Source organism: Vanacampus margaritifer, chromosome 12 (genome assembly GCF_051991255.1).
Source record: "Vanacampus margaritifer isolate UIUO_Vmar chromosome 12, RoL_Vmar_1.0, whole genome shotgun sequence".
Lineage (NCBI taxonomy): Eukaryota > Metazoa > Chordata > Actinopteri > Syngnathiformes > Syngnathidae > Vanacampus > Vanacampus margaritifer.
The window spans coordinates 2,548,187-2,569,442 of NC_135443.1; the positions used below are offsets into that span (position 1 = coordinate 2,548,187).

The window sequence follows — 21,256 nt, forward strand, 5'->3', positions numbered from 1 at the left end:
ACCACCAGCCTTGACTTGTTTGTCTTTGTTGGTAGGAACAACAATTTAGATGGCCGACAAAAAAATAACTCAAAATACAAGTTTCTTGTTCACATACAACTGGTGTGTTATTCATACGAAATTTTCCTTTCATATGTCATAGTTTATACGTGCATGTCATTAACCAGCACAAAGTCGAAGTTAGTTACATTAATAAGGAACGTGTCTTTAGAGCTCCCTTTGTTTTTACCCGGCCTGCAGAACGTCGTACACATGCTCACATGGGACGTACCGTTTTTACTTCCAGTCAAATGGTAGCTGAAAACGCTTAAATTTTTTACTCTTTTAAATATCTGCGTCGCCATCATGTTGAAGTCTAAAACCTTCGTTAAGAAGACGCGGACGGGCCGGGTGATGAAAATAGTGCGTGAGCATTATCTGCGAGACGACATTTGGTGTGGAAGCGAAGCGTGCGACCAATGCCGCCAGGAGTCCACTGTGCTGCAGAGAGAAGCGTGCATCGAGAGCAACTTGTGCTCGTTTTCGCATTACATTATCATAGACACCAATGTGGTGTTACATCAGGTAAGAGAACAATTAAGACAGAAAAATATTATGAGAGTGTACCACGCTGTCAATCGAGCTTGCAAACCAAACAAGGGAGGAAGAATTTGTAAATATTTCCAGTAGCTCACTGGAAGAGACTCACTTGCAGAGTTCTCCAAATAAGATGCCAAGCAGTTTTTTTTTAACATCCTAGTTGAGTATAAACCTGACAATTAAAACAAAACAACATTAAACATTGTGTTAAACACCAAACAATTCAACACAATTTAATGATTTTGTCTTACAAAAGTCTATTAGTAACCTTGTAATACGAAACGCCATTGACAGATAGTTTTGTTATCCCACAGATCGATGTTTTGGAAGATCCGGTGATTTGCAACGTGGTGATCCTCCAGACCGTACTCCAGGAAGTACGCCACCGCAGTGCACCGATCTACAAACGCCTCAAGGACCTCATCCACGTGGGGGATCGACACTTCTACGCGTTTACCAATGAGCACCACAGGTATCCATGTCTTTCTTTTGGTTTTTTTTGGGACAGGGTTGTTATTTGACTTCTATTCCTACAGAGACACATTCATCGAACGTGAACCGGGTGAGAGCGCCAACGACCGGAACGACCGGGCAATCCGTGTGGCGGCCAAGTGGTACAGCGAGCACCTGGCAAAGCCCGATGACCCCAAGGTGGTGCTACTGACTAATGACCTCGGTAACCATCAGAAGGCACAAGAGAGCGGGTTGATCGTGTACAAATGTAAGCTTTTTGATTAAATATAATGGAGTTCCCTAGATTATGGTAGTAATTGCATGATTTATCCACATACTAGTTGAGGAGTACGTCAAGGGCCTGATAGCGAACCCCGAGCTTGTGGATCGTTTGGCGTTGTCAAATGATGACAAGGTAAGCAAATCAGTTCCTCGTGGATTTCAAAAATTTTCGGTGTTTTTTGCGGCCTTATGTTTCGTTTTTTCTTTTTAGAAGAGATTTTGTTTGAATTATCAGCATGTACCCATTTTGTTGCACATAAAAGTAAAAAAAAAATGTAGTTAAATAATTAATGAGTTGAATTTGCTTGAATTGTTGCTATAGCGTCATCGCAAATTGCCTGTTCCCCACCGCAGAACAACATCACAGGCAGTCGGGTGTTATTCCCTGAGCATCTTCCACTGTCCAAAATCCAGGCTGGCATCAAAAGTGGCTCCTTCCTCCAGGGAACCTTCAAGGCCAGCAGGGATAATTACCTGGAGGCTAAAGTTTTCATCCAAAAAGACGAGGAAGACTCCACGGAAGTACGCCATTTAAGCACTGAATACACTAGTACCTTAGAAGTTTAATTCGTTCCATGACCAAGCTGTTAAATTTTAATTAGCTTTTAAGTATTAATTACAGGTTCAAGCAAAGTCCCTTTAACATTTTTTTTAATGTGTGATCAACGCACATCCTTTATTTGTAGTTCAGTAATCCATTGCAATGTCGATTTAAATTTGATTAATTGCTTGCTAATTCTTATATGGATAACGTTGAATTAGGAGCTTGGTCACAGAACAAATTGAACTCATAAGTCAGGGTGCGTCGTAAAATGTCCGTAATATGTTGCCTTCATGTGTAGTTTGTGTCAAACTCACGTTTCCACATCTGGCCAGGTTCTCATCCAGGGCCTTCAGAACCTCAACCGAGCCGTGCACCAAGATGTGGTCGCCGTGCAGCTGTTGCCGCGCAGTCAATGGGTGGCGCCGTCGTCCGTCATACTGCAGGATGTGGGCTCGGCCAAAGACGACACCACCGAAGAAGAGGAGGAAGATGCTGTGAGTTGTCGTCGTTGGTTGGCGTTAATCCAATTTTGCGTCGACTTCTCTGCTTGACGATGGTCTCTCTGTTTGTGAGCAGCTGGGAAGTTGCAAAGGGGACGTAGACAGGAAGCCCACCGGCAAGATCGTGGGGATCATCAAGAGGAACTGGAGGCCCTTCTGTGGCATGCTCAATATCTCCCAAATCAAAGAGGTAATGTTAGACTTTGGTTGGGAAGTCTGAAATTGTTATTTTCCCCCCAAACTGGCAAACTTATCATCTCACAATATATATCAACAATCATGCCAACAAATGTACATTAGAAAAAATGAACCTAGAGCCTTGACTTTCAATAATCTTCAGCAAAAACAAGGCTGAGCTTGAAATACTTCCTGTTTTCGTTTTTTTCAAATGCAGTGTCAAACATAATACCGTGCCGCCATTTATTAGCGGAGAGTGAAATTACACCCAAACTGAATGGCAGGCGGAACAAAAGAGTTTGCCCAAATGTTTGTGCCATGAAAGCACATACCTCACTCCTTTGGCCACAACGTGTTTGGTTGAAAATCTGCAATATGTACAGACAATATAAAAACAAATTAAATTAGTTTTGCCCCTCTTACTAGCTTTAAACACATTTAAACTTGTTAAAAATACACCTTTTTGACATATCGAAAATCCTGTGCCGTATTGATGCGTCTGTACATAAAAAAATCACTCTGACAAATTAACTGAAATTAATCTATTAAAACTGATTAACCAATAACCACCCATCCTGCATGTTAGACTCCTCATTATTCTTTTCTTCAAACGTCAACAGTCAAGATGTTTTCTTTTCCCTTTCCCTTTAGTCAACACGCCACCTTTTCACGCCGGCAGACCGCTGCATCCCGCGCATCCGCATCGAAACCCGCCAAGCGTCCACATTAGCGGGCCAGAGGATCATGGTGGCCATTGACGGCTGGCCCAAAGACTCCAGATATCCAAACGTCCGTCGGCGCCATCGCCATTGAACTCCTGGGCGTCGTTTATGATTAACTGACATTCCCTTTTCATTAGGGTCACTTTGTCCGCACTTTGGGCACGGCGGGAGAGAAAGATACAGAAGAGGAAGTCCTGTTGTTGGAGCACGACGTCCCCCATCAAGCCTTCTCGCAGGCTGTGCTCGGTTTCCTTCCCAAAATGCCATGGAGCATCAAACCAGAGGTCAATGTCGATGGGAAATATCGGATTTAGCTCCCACACCCGAATAACAGGGATGTGATTTGACCAAAGTGAAATTATCTGAAAATTTAGCCGGGGGTCTGGGGGCCGCTGGCACCCAGCTAGGTCCAGGGCAGTGCCCTGGTGGGGGGACAAGGGGGGCTTCCCGGAGCTCATGGGTTTTCCGTGTTTTTAAGTACTTTCAATGCACTCACATGACAAAGAAATAGACAAAACAACAGCATAAATTTTCAATGTATATTGAACTATCCCATATAAAATGGCAGTTTTAGTCAACTCAAAATCAGTCACATTCAAAAACATTGGACTGCCTTTGCTTTTAAAAACTATCACTGAGAATATCATCATATCTAACTAATGTGATTACTAAGTTAACACATAAATAATGTTGAAGAGTTCAAATTTCATGAACAAATAATTGTATCATGACCAAATGAAAAGTAACTCATATTAGAGCATACCACAAATGTCTTTGTTATAGCAGAAGATGTTATCTGTCGGAGTCATGTGCATACACAATGAAATACAAAAAAAAAAAAAATCGGATTTTTTTTTTGGGGGGGGAGATAAAAAAAAGCGGAATTCCGCGAATTAGCGGAAAAATCACATCCCTGCGAATAAGTAATCAAATCACTGATTTAAAAGGTGTTTCTCAATATTGTCTTTCTGTGCATCCAGGACATGGTGGGCAGGGAGGACCTCAGACATCTGACCGTGTGCAGTGTGGACCCACCCGGATGCACAGACATTGACGACGCTCTCCACTGTAGAGCGCTGGGCAACGGGAACTTTGAGGTACGCACACTCCCGTCCGTATACAGCGCGCGCGTGCACGCGTTATAAAAATGTGTTTGCCGTAGGTGGGGGTCCACATCGCGGACGTCAGTCACTTCATCAGACCCGGGAACGCGTTGGACAAAGAGGCCGCCAACCGAGGCACGACGGTTTACCTCTGCGGAAAAGTGAGACGTTTACTCAGCGAAGCGGGGCACGCGCATACGGACAAGCGGGCTAAATTCAGTCGCTTTATAAAGAACGGGACATTTACAAGCACGTGTTGTCTCGCAGAGGATCGACATGGTTCCAGAGCTGCTGAGCTCCAACCTATGTTCGCTGCGCTCCAATGTGGACAGGTGAGGGTCGCTTATCCCACAACACTGCGTGGAAATAGTTTGGACCAACGGACTCATTTCTGTTTTTTTTTTTTTTTTTTGAAGGCTGGCTTTCTCGTCTATCTGGGAGATGAATCAAGAGGCTCAAGTTGTGAAAACGCGCTTCACCAAAAGTGTCATCAACTCGAAGGTACGCTAATATGTACTTTTGCACACAAGCATGGCATCATACTTAGCTTTATTGATGTATGTGATGCAAATGACTGGAATAGTCTATTGAGTGCGTTGGTACGTAAGCCGCAATGACTTAATATAATTCAAATGTTCACACTTTCATACAGTTGAGAGAAAACAAAATGGCCAACCAAGAGGAAACAGCAAAGTAACAGAAGCGGAAATAGTTTTGATAAAAACTTTCGGTATACTCTCATTTTCTCTGCTACGCCGGGATCGAAATTTGCCTCATTTTCCTCACAAATATAAACACGTCAACAAGTTTGTTGTTTTTGTACCAAGTCTGCACATGCAAAGTAAGAAGATGGAATAGCCCGTTGCAAGAGAAGCGCGCAGGGGGCACTCGAAACCATCGTGATAACTTAAGTAATCAGATGTTTTTTTAAGTACATGGTATTAAGTCTAAAAATGAAATGTTTGGGGGGGGGGGGGGGGCTTCAGGTGCTGCACTTGCCAAATGGTAAAGTCAACACCTGGTTTGAGCCGACAGCTCATCCAAAGCTTGATGAAAAGTAAACATGATTTTAATAGAAGATCCGGACAATCCGTAAATAGGATTTAAGCTGGGGGGCGAAAAAGCAACCCAAAAAAAAATCCTGTTTTATAGTCCGAATTTTACAGTTGTTGATCTGCGGCTTCAATTTAGGCATCGATGACATACGCGGAGGCCCAGATGAGGATCGACGATACAGACAAGAATGACAACATCACCAAAAGCCTGCGCGGCCTCAACAAGCTCGCCAAGATCCTCAAGAAAGGCAGGATCGAGAAAGGGTGAGGCCAGCATGGAAAGCGGGATTACTTGACAGTGACGTGTCATGTTATCATGGACGACTCCAATGGAATGACGTGTCCTTATTCATGTTCTTGGTCAGGGCGCTGACACTGTCCAGCGTGGAAGTCCGCTTTCACATGGACAGTGAAACCCACGATCCCATTGAGCTTCAGACCAAAGAACTCATGTAAGTACTTCCAAAAAAAAGCATTCTGCCGAGTCCTGTTTTTTTTGCCAAATAGAAATGCACTGTTGACACGCCCATTAAAGGCACAAATACAGAAGAACTTACAGTATTTTGTTACGTTCTCTTACATTTTATGTTTTTAATATAAATGCTATTTTTCTTTATTAACCCACAAAAACAATTGTGATGTTTTTTTTTGGGGAGCTAACGCTAAACTGGGATTATTGATTTGCTATAAAACTAAATGAGATGATTCAACGAAAGCTGTTGCTGTCCTACTGTAACGGAACGTCCTGGTCATCAGGGAGACCAACTCCATGGTGGAGGAGTTCATGTTGCTGGCCAACATTTCAGTCGCCAAAAAGATCCACCAAGAGTTTGCCGAGTGCGCCTTGCTGAGGAAACATCCGCCACCGCCACCTTCCAACTACGACGTGCTCCTGAAGGCAGCAAAGTCCAAGGTGGGTCAAGACCTCGTCATTAGCTGCACTTTAAGATCCAATCACGGAAAGGCTCGTTCTCATTTTGATGAGTAATTAAGTTAATATGTTGTCCTTTCATGACAATGATTAATATTATCCTTATTGGCCTACCATCACTGATACATATGCAAAGGTTTTCCATGACACTTTTTGTGTTTGTTTTTATGATTTAGGACGTGCTGCTCCGTACGGATTCGGCCAAAGCGCTGGCCGACTCGTTGGAAGCGGCCAAAGTGGACGGCTTTTCCTACTTCAACACGTTGCTGCGCATCTTGGCCACTCGCTGCATGATGCAGGCCGTCTATTTCTGCTCGGGCATGGACAGCGACTTCCACCACTACGGTCTGGCCTCGTCCATTTACACGCACTTCACGTCGCCCATTCGGAGGTATAGCTCGCTCCAAACCGCACGCTAGACTTTTTGCGATTGACTCGAGCTGACCTGAATTGAAAGCAATAACAAAAACATGTCGGCTAAATGTGGATTTTACCCTCCTGGTGTGCAGGTACGCCGACATCATCGTGCACCGGCTTCTGGCCGTGGCCATCGGAGCCGACAGCACCTACCCGGATTTGATGGACAAGCACAAACAGTCGGCGCTGTGCAACAGCCTCAACTACAGACACAAAATGTCGCAGTATGCTCAGAGGGCGTCTGTGGCCTTCCACACACAGGTAAACATCAGTGGACAGACACGACTATTCCCTGGATAAATCAGGTCCAGTTCAGGTTGAAATATGAATTGTAAATCCATTTTCAATTAAAAAAACAACTATCATAACTCCTTAAAAGTTGCACACTTTCAAATAAGACTACCTTAAATCCCCCCCATAAAGCGCATAGGTTAAAACAAGCGTAAATAAGGTTAAAATAAAATTACTTTAAATCCCCTATAAGTTGTGCAGGTTGAAATAAGACTAGTGTACTGAAAAGTAGACTTAAGTGCAATTTCTGGAGAAATTGCGTGGGAATGCTGAACGCCGAATGCTTATGAAGTCAGTTGAAAGCTAAATTATGTAAAATTGCAACGTATTAAATGTAGTTGAAAGATAAATAAATAATATTGAACCCAGGAGGTGTGAATTTTTTAAGCAAGTTGAAATTGGTATGGAAAAAGTGTTATCTGAAAGTACCCTCCATTCATTTAGATGGAAAAGTGGAACTATGATAGTCAGTTGGTATACATGGATATCTCTTAGCATAATCGCCATGGATATATTTACAATGTACACAGGGATGTGATTTGACCAAAGTGAAATTATCTGAAAATTTAGCCGGGGGTCTGGGGGCCGCTGGCACCCAGCTAGGTCCAGGGCTGTGCCCTGGTGGGGGGACAAGGGGGGCATAGCCCCCCGGAGCTCATGGGTTTTCAATGCACTCACATGACAAAGAAATAGACAAAACAACAGCATAAATTTTCAATGTATATTGAACTATCCCATATAAAATGGCAGTTTTAGTCAACTCAAAATCAGTCACATTCAAAAACATTGGACTGCCTTTGCTTTTAAAAACTATCACTGAGAATATCATCATATCTAACTAATGTGATTACTAAGTTAACACATAAATAATGTTGAAGAGTTCAAATTTCATGAACAAATAATTGTATCATGACCAAATGAAAAGTAACTCATATTAGAGCATACCACAAATGTCTTTGTTATAGCAGAAGATGTTATCTGTCGGAGTCATGTGCATACACAATGAACTACTAAAAAAAAAAAAAAAAAAAAAAGGAAATTTTTTTGGGGGGGAGATAAAAAAAAGCGGAATTCTGCGAATTAGCGGAAAAATCACATCCCTGTGTACAGTCGGAGGTGGGATTCAAACCCACGGCTTCCTAGTTGCTGGACAAGGCCATTTAACAACCACCAACAGTATCAGACAGGTGGTAATGATAAGTTGTATGTACGGAAGTGGGCATGGAAAATGGGACTTGGAAAAAATTCTATGTCTGTCCCATTTATGGGGAAAAGTTGATATTTAACGTTAAATTGTGCGAATACTGTAAGTAATGTGAAATCAGATGATATATATAACCCGGGAGGAGTGAATTTTTGAAGCAAGTTGAAATTTGAACAATGTAAATCGAAGTATTATGTGGGAGTTGTTTCATGGCAAAAAAAAAATGGTGGCGAATAAAAATCACAATTACTGATTAGTTTAAATGCAGTTAATATAGAAATCAATGTGTCCCTTGGTTTCCTTTCCAGTGGTTCTTCAAGACCAGAGGCATCCTGAGCGAGGAAGGATTCGTCCTATTCGTGAGGAAGAACGCCATCATCGTCCTCATCCCTAAGTTCGGCCTGGAGGGGACTGTCTTCTTCGATGGCAAGGACAAGGCTGGCCTTAACCTCGTATTTGATGAGGAGGTAATAAAGGCGCGCTGCGTGTTATGAGGTTCTGCTGTTTAACCGCCGTCGCCTTTTGTATTCAGTATCCGTCTCTGACTGTGGAGCAGCACACCTTCCGTATATTTGACCGGGTGAAGGTCACCATAAGCCTGGATGACTCCAATATTCAGCGCCAGAAGATACGCATGGCCCTGACCGAGCCCGAGGTAAGAACGGACTCCACCGTTCAGCACAGCGGTGCGAACATTTTAAAATAGAAAGGCCATGTCAAATTAAAAATGTCTTATTTTTTTTAAGTTGTTAATTTTAATAATAGGAGAAATTATTCTCATTAGAACACAGCTAAAACTGAGCAAAAAAAAAATAGTGGCTTAAAAATGCTCCAAATTGTAATATTTGTACTTTATCGAAATTTGACTTATCGGTAGGTTACAGAATAAAACATATTTATAAATAGCAAAATCAGAAAAAATATTTCCAGTGCTGCATATGTTAAATTATTATTTACAAATTATTTAATAACATAAATACAGATGTGGTTAGATATACATGCACCGTAAACATATTTTGGTTTATATTTTTACGGTGTTATTTACAAATAAACAAGTTATTAAATGAGAAATGAAAAAGGAGTAAATACGCTAACCAGTTTAATGTAAAGACATGGCAGCTTTATTTATAATGCAAATTTCATTCACAGGGTAAGTCAATGCGCTTGACATAAAAGTACATTTAAAAGCATTCATTTGGAGTGGATGGAATACCCCCCAAAAAACTATAAAAATGTAGACAGCACTGATCAATGACCATTTGAAAATAAGTTTTGAAGAAAAACTATTTTCAATACATTTTTTCAGTCAAAAATTTTGAGGGGGGAAAATTATTCCATACACCAAGGAAAAATATATGCGTTTCTTCTTTAAATTGGTTAATTAAAATGTATGCATTCTATTTTAGAATGAGTCTGTAGCCTGTAACAATATGGGGGGAAAGTGAAGAGCTGTAAATAGTTTCTGAATGTGTTGTAAACGTGTTCAGTGGGCAAGATTGAAACAACCGAGATGACTGATTAAATACTTTCCCCATCACTGGGTTTCCAGCTAAAAAGATCTCGTCCCCAAGGTGACGTCCTCTCTATTTTCCCTTCAGATCCCGGGTGTGAGTGTGCCAGCCACGGATGCTGAAACCCAAAACAAGAAACCCAAACTGGACCGTTGAGCCGCCACGTTCCATCAAGAAATGGACTCAAGATTCTTTAGATTTAATAAAACATACATTTTTGGCTTTTACATTTCAAAAGGGTTTTTTATATGTGGATTTTTGTTGTTGTTGTATTTCCTTAAGTCATATTTAATTTTTTTTTTTACGGAAGAGGATTAAGGCCAGTGAAGAGAAAAAAAGATTGGCAGGATTCTGACTTTAAAGTCAGAATTTTGACTTTATTCTCAGAATTTTGACTTTCTGACTTCACCCCACAATTCATAGCTCTACGTCACAAAGTCAGAATTCTCACTTTCACATTAAAGTCAGAATCCTGCCAAGCCTTTTTTTTTTCCTTCACTGGCCCTAATCCTCTTCTGTAGGTTTTAAACGTGAAAATAATGCTTTCTACATATATATATTTTTTAATGCCCAGAGAAACAGCATCATGGATTTCAGTATAAATTGGTTACAAAATCTGCTACTTCGTGTACAACATGTAGACATGAGTTCCCCTGTGTCGTTTCCAATGAAGAATGAATATACTTGTAAACCTTCATTTTCACGCCATCGCTCACATTATGTCATGTTGGTGTTCAGTAAAGTGACAAAAAGTGTTCAGCAATAATCTTTGTGACTTACTGTAAGTCATGAAACGAAAACATGCAGGATCACAAAATACATTAAAGACCAAGCAAGTCAGTCATAATTTGATACTTTCATTATTAACCAATTGTCATTAGTGTGGCACACTTATAAAAAAAAAAAAAAAAAAAATAGCCACCTGAACATTAGAATAAAAAAAATTACAGACAAAGCCATTGTATTTTAGGTTTCCTTTAAAAAACAAATCTGATAATCCACGCATGATTGTGTCAGCACCTAATAAAGTTGCAGCCCCCCCCCCACCCCACACACACTACTTATGCTCTGATGTGCCAGCACTGCTGCGTGATAACCCGTTGTACAACCTCATATAATGCCTCCAATAATACATGTGGAGAACTACCGTATTAATTAAAAAAAAAAAAAAAAAGAAAAGCTGCAAGAAGTGTATGTCCCTTTTGAGGCGTGAAACAGTTCAGTGATGAGGATACCACACCTGCAAAAAGGACAAAGTCAACAGTTAATTGCACGGAATAACTTACTGACCCTCCCACCATAACCGAAAGCCAATAGAGCTACAGATCATAAATGTTGTTTTTATTTTACTTTTACCACATCCATAGACTATAAACATATTAAAAACACTCAAAAGTATTTTCTGTTCTCCAAATATGTGGCAAAGCGTGCCTATTTCAAGTTGTTTAATCGTCACTCCCAGTTGAAATTTACTAAAAACTGACATACAGCAAACATTGTACATTTAAACATTAAAACCAAGCTATATAATTACGAAAGTCCCCTGACTTAATGCGAAATGCCATAAACGGGTAAAGAAAATTAGCATGGATGCTGACGTAATTATGAGCCTTCAAATTGCTGCTTGAACCCGGCGCAGCAACACAAACAAAAAAGCACTCACGATACTCACAGGCACAAATTCGGTCTGTTCTGTCGGATCTGCAATCAACTTACAGTCGATGAGAACCTTATCTGCCTCTTCTTCTTGTTCTAATTGTGCTGCATCTCGGCCAGTAGGACTCAGTGCTGTTCGGCACGCTTCGCCACACCGAAGTTGCTCGACGTAAAATTCGGACTCGCATGCATAGCATAAATGTAAAAATCCACAAAAGGAGACCGTTTAAAAATTTGCCATGTAGCAACGGCAAAGTGGAGGAACACTATTTTGTAGCCTACACTGTACTTGAAATTATATTTAGGAGATCTAGACGAGTGTAAAAGATGACTGGAGATGAACAGCCATAAAGCAAGATTAGCAGACATTATTCAGGATGACCTCACACACACACACACGCTTCAGCATTTCAGTTGTATGCAATAATATTACTGAGTGAGTTTCTGAGCTTCACTTTATTAAAGCATTTCAAGTGCGATGTGGGAGGATTTCAGTAGCGAGTGTGGAAATAAAATAATTGGCGTATAAAGTGTATGTAGAGTTGATTTTTCAGGAGTGTGTGTGTGAGAGCCGTTCCAATGGTACCGGTACCTTTACTAATGAGGCCTTGGTGAGGTGGGAGGTTTCTTGGGCGAGGTTGGCGCTGAAAGACTCTTTGCCGTGATAATCTGAAGTGAGGCCGTCGATCAGACTACCGGCCCCCGTCGAGGTTGTTTGGTAACCGCTGTCCACCTACATAAAGCCACATACACAGGTGTCTGCTTGTTATGCCATTTTCTCTCTCTCTCTCCATAGTTCCAAAAAGTAGAAGTAAAAAATTAAAAAGTAAAATCACGTGGTTTCATTGAAACTCTGGTGACAAGGGAGTTGGAACACACCTGTCGCCATTTTAAGTGCATCTGATTAACCAAAAATAAAGATGTTCCGGCTTCTATGATAAAGCAAAGAAGTCCAGAAACCACATACGAGAACATCTGAAATCTATTTTTGTTTGATCAGGAGGTAAAAATAAATATGCAGTCATGAATCATGCAGTTAATCATTTGTTTGCATTATTTTAAATATAAATGCCATTATGTCACCAAATAAGTTCAAGAAAATTGTAGGGATGTAATATAGGTCAAATGCATTCAAACCAAATTGTAATTTAATGATCAATGCATGGAAGAAAATAAAAGAAAAAAAGTTTGAAATTTCCACCCAAAATAACAACAAAAAGTAAATAAAAAATACAAACCTGCATACTGGAATCATAATATATGCTGCTGCGTTCCGCCAAAAGAGAGACACACATTTGAGAGCTTCCCGTGGCCGACACATTGCCCATCCGAGAGCTGCTCAGACATCCTGAGAGGCCCCTGTTGTCTCCCTCCTCATCTTCCTCTTCCATTTTCCCCTCCAATCTCAATTCCTGCTCGTTCTCCATCTTCACACTGTCCATGAATCCCAAACCATCCACATCATTTGCACTCCTGTCTCGAGGCAGAGGGGAGGAGCCAATAGACTCCATTAGGAGTCTGGACGGCGGGTCCTCCTCAGCCTCTTGGGCATCTGGTAGCTTGGGGTTGAGGACCAGGGAGATGAGTGGCGGGGAGTTGCAGCAACGAAACCGAGGTCTGGGATTGACTCGGGGCTGGCGCTGGTGCGGAAAACTGCCACAGATGGGAGAGCAGCCCTCCACGTCTGGACTCGTGGTGAAGGAAGGGATGTCCGTGGCCAAGGAGATGTTGTGAGGAGTCAAACTGCAAGGTCGCATTCTCTCAGCTGAGGAGGATCGCATAAAGAACATCCAACACACATCAGAGTTAGAGCGGCTTGGGAGAATTTTTGTGACCAAGGGCCAAATTATTATTATTTTCGAAAAGTAGCAAAGTATTTCCATTCACTGTAATACAATCATCATGTCACTTAGTTTGCACTTCCAAATTATTTTGTTGAAAATACTACTAATAATAATAACATAAAAAAAAAACTAAAACATGGAGCACACCTAACTAGGGCTCCACCGATTAATCGGCCGCCAATTATAAGCGGCCGATTATTGGCCTTCAAACATTGGCCAAAACAAACGGCCATTTGGCCGATTATTATCTTCTTAAAACGTTATAGAAGAAAACCGAAGTTTGCTATGAAAGTACCCCGAGTGCACCATTTTGCTGGTGTAGCATTAGCAACTAGCAAGTGTGTAGCGTATGTTATTCTGGTTATTCTGTTGTCCCTAAGCGTCCTTTAAGATGTTTAATAACACCGCAGTTGGAGTTAACTGTGAAACTAAACGCACGACGTTAAAAATTGCATCCACTGTATATTTAAATTAAAAATGTGCTTCGTTTTTAAAACATCGTTAGCCTAGCGCTAATGCTAAAAGCGAAGGGAGGATCCCATTCAAATGCTAACAGGAAGTTAGCATCGACTTTGGGAGTGTTTTTACTTCAAATAACGAATATCCACACACAAATGTTGAGGGAACACATACCCACAGGTGAGATAACACTATGCAATGGCACAAATTCTTCCCAATGTGTGGAAAAAGATTTATTTTTATTTTAATAGAATTCCATCGTAACTTTCTTCTGTACTCACTTTAAGTGTGTACGACATGGATGCACAATACCACACTGCCCCCAAGAGGCCAAAGCGCACAGGAACAGTCAGTATTTGTTATTATGGGTTTTCAGTTGCAATTATTTTACTTTATTCTATTCTTATTGTTTGATTTTGTCATTGTCCTTTCAAGTTATACTTAAAGTTGATATTTAAAGGTTTCAGAGATATTCTTTTCTCAAAATTCAAGGATGCAAACATCCAAGGATTTTTTTTTTGTCTTAACACATATTTCCACATGACATGGCACGAAATACAATCCCTGAGGTCCCAGGTTAGTCTAAAAAGTCCCAAGACTTGTGACAATAACACAAGATAAAAATATATAAAAGAAAAGGTTATTGCTTTACAGCAACTGCAAACAAGTAATTATTTTTTATTGACACATAAATCTATACAATAATTTTGTATACGTCATGAATTTTTTTGATAAGGTCACACTATGGACTTGTCATTCAAAGGAGAAAATCTTTAATAGGGAAGATTTGTGTGTAAGTGACACCAAATAAAAAAGAATTGGGTGGATGGGTGGGGGGGGTCGGTAATTGACATAAAGCCCCAAAAGCGCATTTCCAATTCAATAGCCATCAATTACATGCTAGAGTGTATGTTTCCTCCAGCCCAAAGTCAGATAGGCTAAACCAACAGCGGGGAAAGCACTATAGAAAATGGATGGATGGCCCTTGGATAAAGTCCAGTATCATACCTGAGCCTGTGGGTGTGCGCAGGGTATGTGCAACGATGGGTGAAAAGGTGGGAGAGGCTGCGCCGGCAGACGATGACCTATCAGGGAAGAGTGGGCTGAAGCTGCTGCGGTCCCGGAGGAAGCCAGTCTCGATGGGACTGGATGAGAACTGACCCTGCAGAGCAGTGCAGAAAATAAAAAATGTTTACCATTGAATGTTTAAGTTAGTCCCTTGATTTACCAAGCATGTTCACTACCGATTAATTGGCTGAGTAATTAAAAAAAAAAAATAGCTAGAGCTTGTAACTCAAGGTACCATTTGTTACTCGTGTTTTTGACTCACAGTAGAGTGCGTTGAAGGAGACACGCCGCTGGCTAAAGGGGATGAAAATATGGCAGCTTGTCCCACAAAATCTTCTCCCTGGGTCAACGGCCTCTTTTCCCGGGAATGCCGTCTCTCTGGGCTGGGTGGACTTGAGCTGTCGGAGCCGCTGCAGCTGCTTTGGCCGTCCAGGAAAAGTTTGCGCCTCAATGAGGACGAGCTGAGGCTCTCCTGAGAGCTGTCGCTCGCTCCTTCCTCATTGCGGTAGAACTCCCCTAAGAGATGAACACCGTGACATGACGGCGGAATCACCAGCAATCCCGACTTCAGCTATTATCCGCTTACCCAAAAGTCTCTCCAAATCAAAGGCCACCGGTAACGAGAGGCTTGTCTGACAAGAAACTGCAACACCAAATCAAAAAAGTTAATTAACGGCGAAGGGAAAAAAACGAGTTCCTATCTTAATGAAAAAGCACAGACCTGATTTTTTTTCTGGCTCCTCTACCATCGGAGACAGAGACCCTGAGGATGCACAACAATATGCTAGGATGAAAAGTAAACTTTGTAATGCATATCATGCCAAGAAGGCAATATGGAGAGGAAGCATACCTGTGTTGGAAATGTGAGGGGCTCGCCGGGTGTCTGACGTAGACCATGGCGAAGGCACAATTGTTCCCTTGGTAAAAAACTGGATCAGGACAGACACAGAGTCATTGACTTACTTATTATACAAACTGGCTGTACATAGCACTTATTCATCCATCTTCTACAACATTTTTTTATCATTAGTGTTGCAGGTGAGCTGGCTTAACCCAACTGACTTTGCCAGTCAATCACGAAGCATATAAAGACAAACAACCACATTTACAACTGTGGACAATTACATAACATGACACCACAACAGTGGTGTCAAAATGTATCAACGGTCCCATCTTACATACCTGCTCAATAGCATTCTGACGCTTTTCTTCAATGTCGGAGTCAATCCTTGAGATTACAAGAAGGAAAAGATACTTTTAAGCCAACTCGTTGCCCTACCTGGAGGTATTTTCATGCACTTTGATTGCAGCATTACATTTAAATACCTTGTTTGGCTGAGGTAAAATGATTGTCGCTGAATATCCTCTTGATCTATGTGCACCGGAAGAAGACCGGCCATATCATCGATTGACCAATTGAACCCGGAAGGAGCCTGTGGAAATGCAGATGGACAATTACAGACACAATGCTAAAGCATTTCAAATGAAACGTGGGTAGGATGAATAGACGTGACTTACAGCTTGTGATATCTTGAAAGTGGATGGACTGGGAACCAGGGGCTCATGGAGGTGGTGGTAGTCATTTGGACTTTCAAATGGATTCCTTACTGAGGGTCTCCATGGTGTTTCTGGAGTGATGTGCGGCTCTGGGTGGTCCCCCATCTTTCAAAGTACGAACAAAAATAACAAAAACGAATTAGAGCAGCAATTCCTTTACTATACGGTACGGTACATTGACTCAGATCATATGTGCCATGTGAGATCACCACTTAACTCTCATGGCACTTAACTGGTCAAAAAAAAAAACACTGGATAAGCAAATGCACCCTATATCAGCATTATGTCTGTACTACATACTTTTAACATGTTTCTAATGTAATACAAAGCCTTGGATCATTAAAGGTTTTGGGAAAAACTGTCCTCAAAGACGACATCTTCTTGTTTCGACCTTACCTTCGTTTCCTTGTTTCGTTCGTTTGTTTAACACGATTTTTTTTTAGCTTTATAATACACATGTACCGTTTAGTCAGTTTTGGGATACTTACATCATCGAACAATGAAGCACTTTGGTACCACAAACGCCATAAAATGAAGGAAACGTCCCTACTACTGAGGCGTTTTTTGGACGCAATTTCAATTTCGCCCTCGCAACCCGCAGGCCAATAGAAACCTTCCAGGAAGTCTGTAACAACCAATCAGTGCTTTCTGTCGTCATATCCGTTTCCTGTTTCTCAACGCTAACCAACAGGCTAAACATCTGTCCGGAGCGTATTGCTTCGTCGTCTATTTTCACGAGACAATTTTGTTAGTAATCTTTATAAAATGACCCGAAAATGTTAAAATCATTTGTACTCGTTTGGGCAAATTGTTAATATTCACGTTTCGGGTCTGTATAGTGCTTCGATAGCCTCCCGCTAGCAAGTTGGCTAACTGTCCATTCAGGACCATGGCAAATGCATCCAATGCTAACCTGAATGCAGTCCGAGAGACTATGGACGGTAATGGTGACATTTTAATAACATAATTTTTGTGTAATTGCTTGCTTTGCCTGGTTTATCACGTCTTTTTTCTTGGTATCCCCCCACCAGTGTTGCTGGAGATCTCCAGGTTGCTTAACACCGGCCTGGACATGGAGTCTCTGTCCATTTGTGTGCGATTATGTGAGCAAGGCATCAACCCAGAAGCCCTGTCTTCTGTCATCAAGGAGTTGAGAAAAGCCTCTGAGACCCTCAAGGTACACGGGCTTGATGATGAGTTGAACACTTGCATGTTCTGTCCATTTTTTTTTTTTTTACAGTCAATTAAGAGAGGATAGCCGTGTATACGAATTGTGTGATTGAATGTAAACAAAGTGTCTCTGTGGTGATCTAACATCATCTTTATTTTGTGTTACAGGCTGCTGAAAACTGCACAACTTAAAGATGAAACTTTAATTTGAGAAGTTCGAACTGGAATGCACTTGTTTCTTGTCCCTGCACCATGGAAGCTCCAGCCATAGCCTCACTTGTTTACCTTCTGTCCCATCCTGTCCTTGGATGCTATTGTCAATCAATCATAATTCGTTCGAAATAGCACTATCAGCTAGCTATGAGTTGTAAGCGAATACTTGCCATCCCTAATAATCCTATTTTTATGGTGTTTAATTTAGATTGTTATAAAAGTGTCATTTGTTTTAAAGAAATATTTTGTAAACATCCATATCGTGTATGAATGTCTAAATCAAAACAATACAGTCGAAGGCCACTAGGTGGTGCAGTGACACCCTTCCAATCTATTGACTTCAGGTTCAAGCTGTAAAACCATGTAAAGAGGTTGATATGAAAGTTAAGACATCTGTCTACAAATCATATTTTCAGTATTACACAAGAGGAAAATTGCAAAGTTGATGTTTTCATATTGTGACATCAATAGCTAGATGCCTTTTTTGTTTTAATAAAGCTTTGAATAAAACATTTCAAGTCCCATAAACAATGTGATGATGCTCCTGCTGTGAGGATGTTATACGAATTGACAATTTGAACCACAATAAAATTAGTACTTGATAGACTGTCTTCAGTGCACCAAACCTACAAAAAGCAATCTACTATGGACATTTCTACTTGTTGTATAATTGGTCAGAAATGTGGACTAATCATGCAACAGGGAATTTCAACATTTATCAGAATATTTCCTCATTTCATGGTCACTTCCTTGTGTACAGTAAACCCTTTTGAACTAAAACGTAAAGGAAAAGCATCTTTGTATACGATCAGAACTTTAATGACTTTCTGACAGTTCCTTTCTCAGGTTGCTGTGTGTTCCCCATCTACTGGCAAACAAGCTCACATAGCATTTTAGATTATTATTTTTTTTAATTGCCATGTTTCCACCCAACTAGAAATGCCACGCCGTGTGGCAGCACAAATTGCACATACCAGAAAGCGACACTGTACTTGTGCTATATTCTTTAAAAAAAAAAAGAAGAAAAAAGCAATCCATCTATAAGGTGATCAGCCTTACATCACGTACCCAAGCGCACAGTGCATTGTTTTCTTTTCTCCACTGTCTGCAAAATAGCTCTATTCATCTTCCAGGAAAAAAATGCTGAAAGCACACAACTTTCCTCCACAGGCCAATATCCAGGCTTGATGCGAGCGAGCTCTCATCTGCGAGGGCTTGTATTACGGCCTCATTCTGTGTGTGTGTGTGTGTGTGTGTGTGTGTGTGTGTGTGTGTGTGTGTGTGTGTGTGTGTGTGTGTGTGTGTGTGTGTGTGTGTGTGTGTGTGTGTGTGTGGTGGTGGTGGTGGTGGGGGGTTCCACTTCCATGCGGGCAAGTTTATTTGCTACTGCTGCTTTAATGTCTACAAATGAGGGTGCCCCCCCCCCCACCCCTACACTTCCCACCCTTAAGCCATCTGACAATAACACCCCTCAGAGGAAGTCAGCGTGTGAGCGCACGGGTGTCGGCGTAAGCAGTTTCTGCTTTGACTGACAGGCCGACGGTTCGAACCCTGTACGCCGCTCCTTTTTTTTGATCTGCTAACACACTTCTCTCTGTGTTCCACAAAAGGGGAATCGTGTTGGATTTGGATGAAAGACAAGGGGCAGAAGTGCTCGTACTAGAAGTACAGATATCGGTACTTGTGTTTTAAAACTTTAAGGACTTTGTTTTAAGTAAAAATTAAAAAGTACAATCCAAAATAGTAAGAACACCCCCCCCCTTTTAGTTTTTTTTTTTTACTTTCAATTTTGTAAAAAAAAAATAATGATAATAATTTTGATAAATTGGCACAGCGGGGGGAAAAAACTTGCTAATGAGAACAACCAGGTAAAAAATACATGCATGAGCTTTTAAAAAATATATATTTATATTTTTTTTTAGATGAGACAGAATTTTTGAATGCTAGAAGCTGGTGTGTTTTTTGTTTTTTTTTGGTGTTTTTACACTGCGTGGCACAAGACACAATGTGTTCGCCACAGATGATTGTTGGAGCAAACCTCATCAAACAGTTCCCTCAAATAAGGTCATAGATGGGGAATATGTCGCTTCTCTAAATCTGTTCCGTCATGGTTGTTAATTAGTCCTGGACTGCTTCATGGTCCTTATTCATGTTCCTGCATGTCGCTACAGTCCCTAAGGTCCCAATCAATTCATCAAATCTCAACCACCGGTGACTTTACCTTTATTTACTTCTTTTTTTTGTCCCATTGTGTCGCGACTTCAGATGTCCATTTCCAAATGTTGGAAGTCAAACTAAAAAGTCATCAGAAAAAGAAATACTTCAGTAAAGTACAGCTACAGTGCCACTGATGAGATATCAAAATGCAACTTCTCCCATTCAAAATAATTTAAACGCCATTAATAATAAATGACATTGTATTTATGTGCAATAGTGAGTGAAAAGACAGATGACATTTAAGATCTGCAATGAAAGCAGAATGCTTGTAAGGGGCGTGGCCTAGTGAGTGACATCAGGAACATGGCCGGTTGCTCCTTGCATTTAGTATTTGCGTGCTTGACTCCATTTTTTTTCACTTCACAAAGAAAGAAAAAAAAAAAATCAACCAGGCGTCCCATAACAGGAAAAATTGGTAAACTGGGGCACACATCAATTCAAGATATACCTGAAAAATCTACTTAAGTACAGCAATTAAGTATCAGTACTAGTTACTTCCCATCACCGAGTATGTGTGAGGCAGATGTGAACACCCAAAGTTCTCAACACCGCCTGGCCTCCATACAGGGTAGTGGTGTGGCGTGGGTGAGGGGGGGGGGGGGGGGGTTGGCTGGAGAAAGACCCACAGAATGAATCCTTTTCTCTTTTTTTTTTTCACAAAGCAAAACAGTTGCTTGATTGGCGAGTGTGGGCGTGGGAGTCTTCCGTGTTTGATGTGTTCCTCCTGATCCCCGCCAGACACTTTGATCTGGCGTAAAACAAAAATATTCCCAAATCCCACAGTCCTGACTGGGTAGATTAGCGGCCATATATGCATAAACATCTAAAGGGGGGGGGGGGTGCTCAACTAGGGCAGTGAGTGGTCAGGTCACATGACTGCGGCAACTTCAAGCGGGGCCCTCGCATCCAAAACTTCTAAAGGTGTTTATGTTTGTATGTCTGATAATTACCCGGGGCCCGTACGTTATTATTTTTTCTTAATAAACGAGGGCATTCTCATTTAAAAGCGCAGGACCCTCGCGGTGCCGTAATGGTCCTGGCGTGGGAAATGGATGGTACAAGAAATAATTAGACTGATTAGTGGCTCCTTGTATGCGAGAAGCCAAATTATGGACAGTGCGTCTAGGTGGGAAAAACAACTACTGTTTATGCTCAACTTCTGAGTGAGAAATGAAGAAAAAAGTGGCGGGCTGACCAATTTATAATAATAATAATAATAACACAGTCTGTGTATGATGTTGTTTTGATGAGATTGAAGTCCAGTTTTGGTGCTCATTATACGATCAATTAAAGAGCAAGACTT

The 21,256-nt window shown here is 41.2% G+C and overlaps 3 protein-coding genes across 7 annotated transcripts in view; 2 read left to right on the forward strand and 1 right to left on the reverse strand.

Annotated features, from left to right (window-relative positions):
* dis3 (DIS3 exosome endoribonuclease and 3'-5' exoribonuclease) lies at positions 1-10,609 on the forward strand. Its single transcript, XM_077582631.1, has 21 exons — positions 1-564; positions 894-1,051; positions 1,116-1,300; positions 1,374-1,447; positions 1,669-1,836; positions 2,191-2,352; positions 2,435-2,548; positions 3,187-3,324; positions 3,395-3,541; positions 4,238-4,354; positions 4,420-4,521; positions 4,628-4,692; positions 4,777-4,861; positions 5,552-5,679; positions 5,781-5,867; positions 6,172-6,328; positions 6,523-6,737; positions 6,856-7,024; positions 8,567-8,725; positions 8,791-8,913; positions 9,857-10,609. Exons 1-21 carry the CDS (start codon positions 346-348, stop codon positions 9,923-9,925), a joined length of 2,841 nt encoding a protein of 946 aa, XP_077438757.1. The 5' UTR covers positions 1-345; the 3' UTR covers positions 9,926-10,609.
* bora (bora aurora kinase A activator) overlaps positions 9,364-21,256 on the reverse strand; it is a 20,424-nt gene continuing 8,531 nt past the window's right edge. For 3 of the 5 annotated variants that reach the window (XM_077582639.1, XM_077582638.1, XM_077582640.1), the window contains exons 4-15: positions 19,958-20,030; positions 16,315-16,458; positions 16,123-16,229; positions 15,979-16,024; positions 15,647-15,725; positions 15,518-15,559; positions 15,383-15,439; positions 15,059-15,312; positions 14,737-14,890; positions 12,664-13,190; positions 12,018-12,158; positions 9,364-11,009 (exon numbers count right to left, since the gene is read on the reverse strand). In XM_077582639.1, coding sequence (XP_077438765.1) covers positions 10,989-11,009; positions 12,018-12,158; positions 12,664-13,190; positions 14,737-14,890; positions 15,059-15,312; positions 15,383-15,439; positions 15,518-15,559; positions 15,647-15,725; positions 15,979-16,024; positions 16,123-16,229; positions 16,315-16,458 — 1,572 coding nt within the window. In that variant the 5' untranslated portion in view covers positions 19,958-20,030 and the 3' untranslated portion in view covers positions 9,364-10,988. Of the gene's footprint in view, positions 11,010-12,017; positions 12,159-12,663; positions 13,191-14,736; positions 14,891-15,058; positions 15,313-15,382; positions 15,440-15,517; positions 15,560-15,646; positions 15,726-15,978; positions 16,025-16,122; positions 16,230-16,314; positions 16,459-16,841; positions 16,867-19,957; positions 20,031-21,256 lie in introns of those variants that run through there. The other 2 variants (XM_077582642.1, XM_077582641.1) reach the window with 2 other exon arrangements.
* On the forward strand, positions 16,973-18,248 carry mzt1 (mitotic spindle organizing protein 1). Its single transcript, XM_077582647.1, has 3 exons — positions 16,973-17,294; positions 17,385-17,530; positions 17,692-18,248. The coding sequence occupies exons 1-3, from the start codon at positions 17,243-17,245 to the stop codon at positions 17,713-17,715; spliced, it is 222 nt and encodes a 73-aa protein (XP_077438773.1). The 5' UTR covers positions 16,973-17,242; the 3' UTR covers positions 17,716-18,248.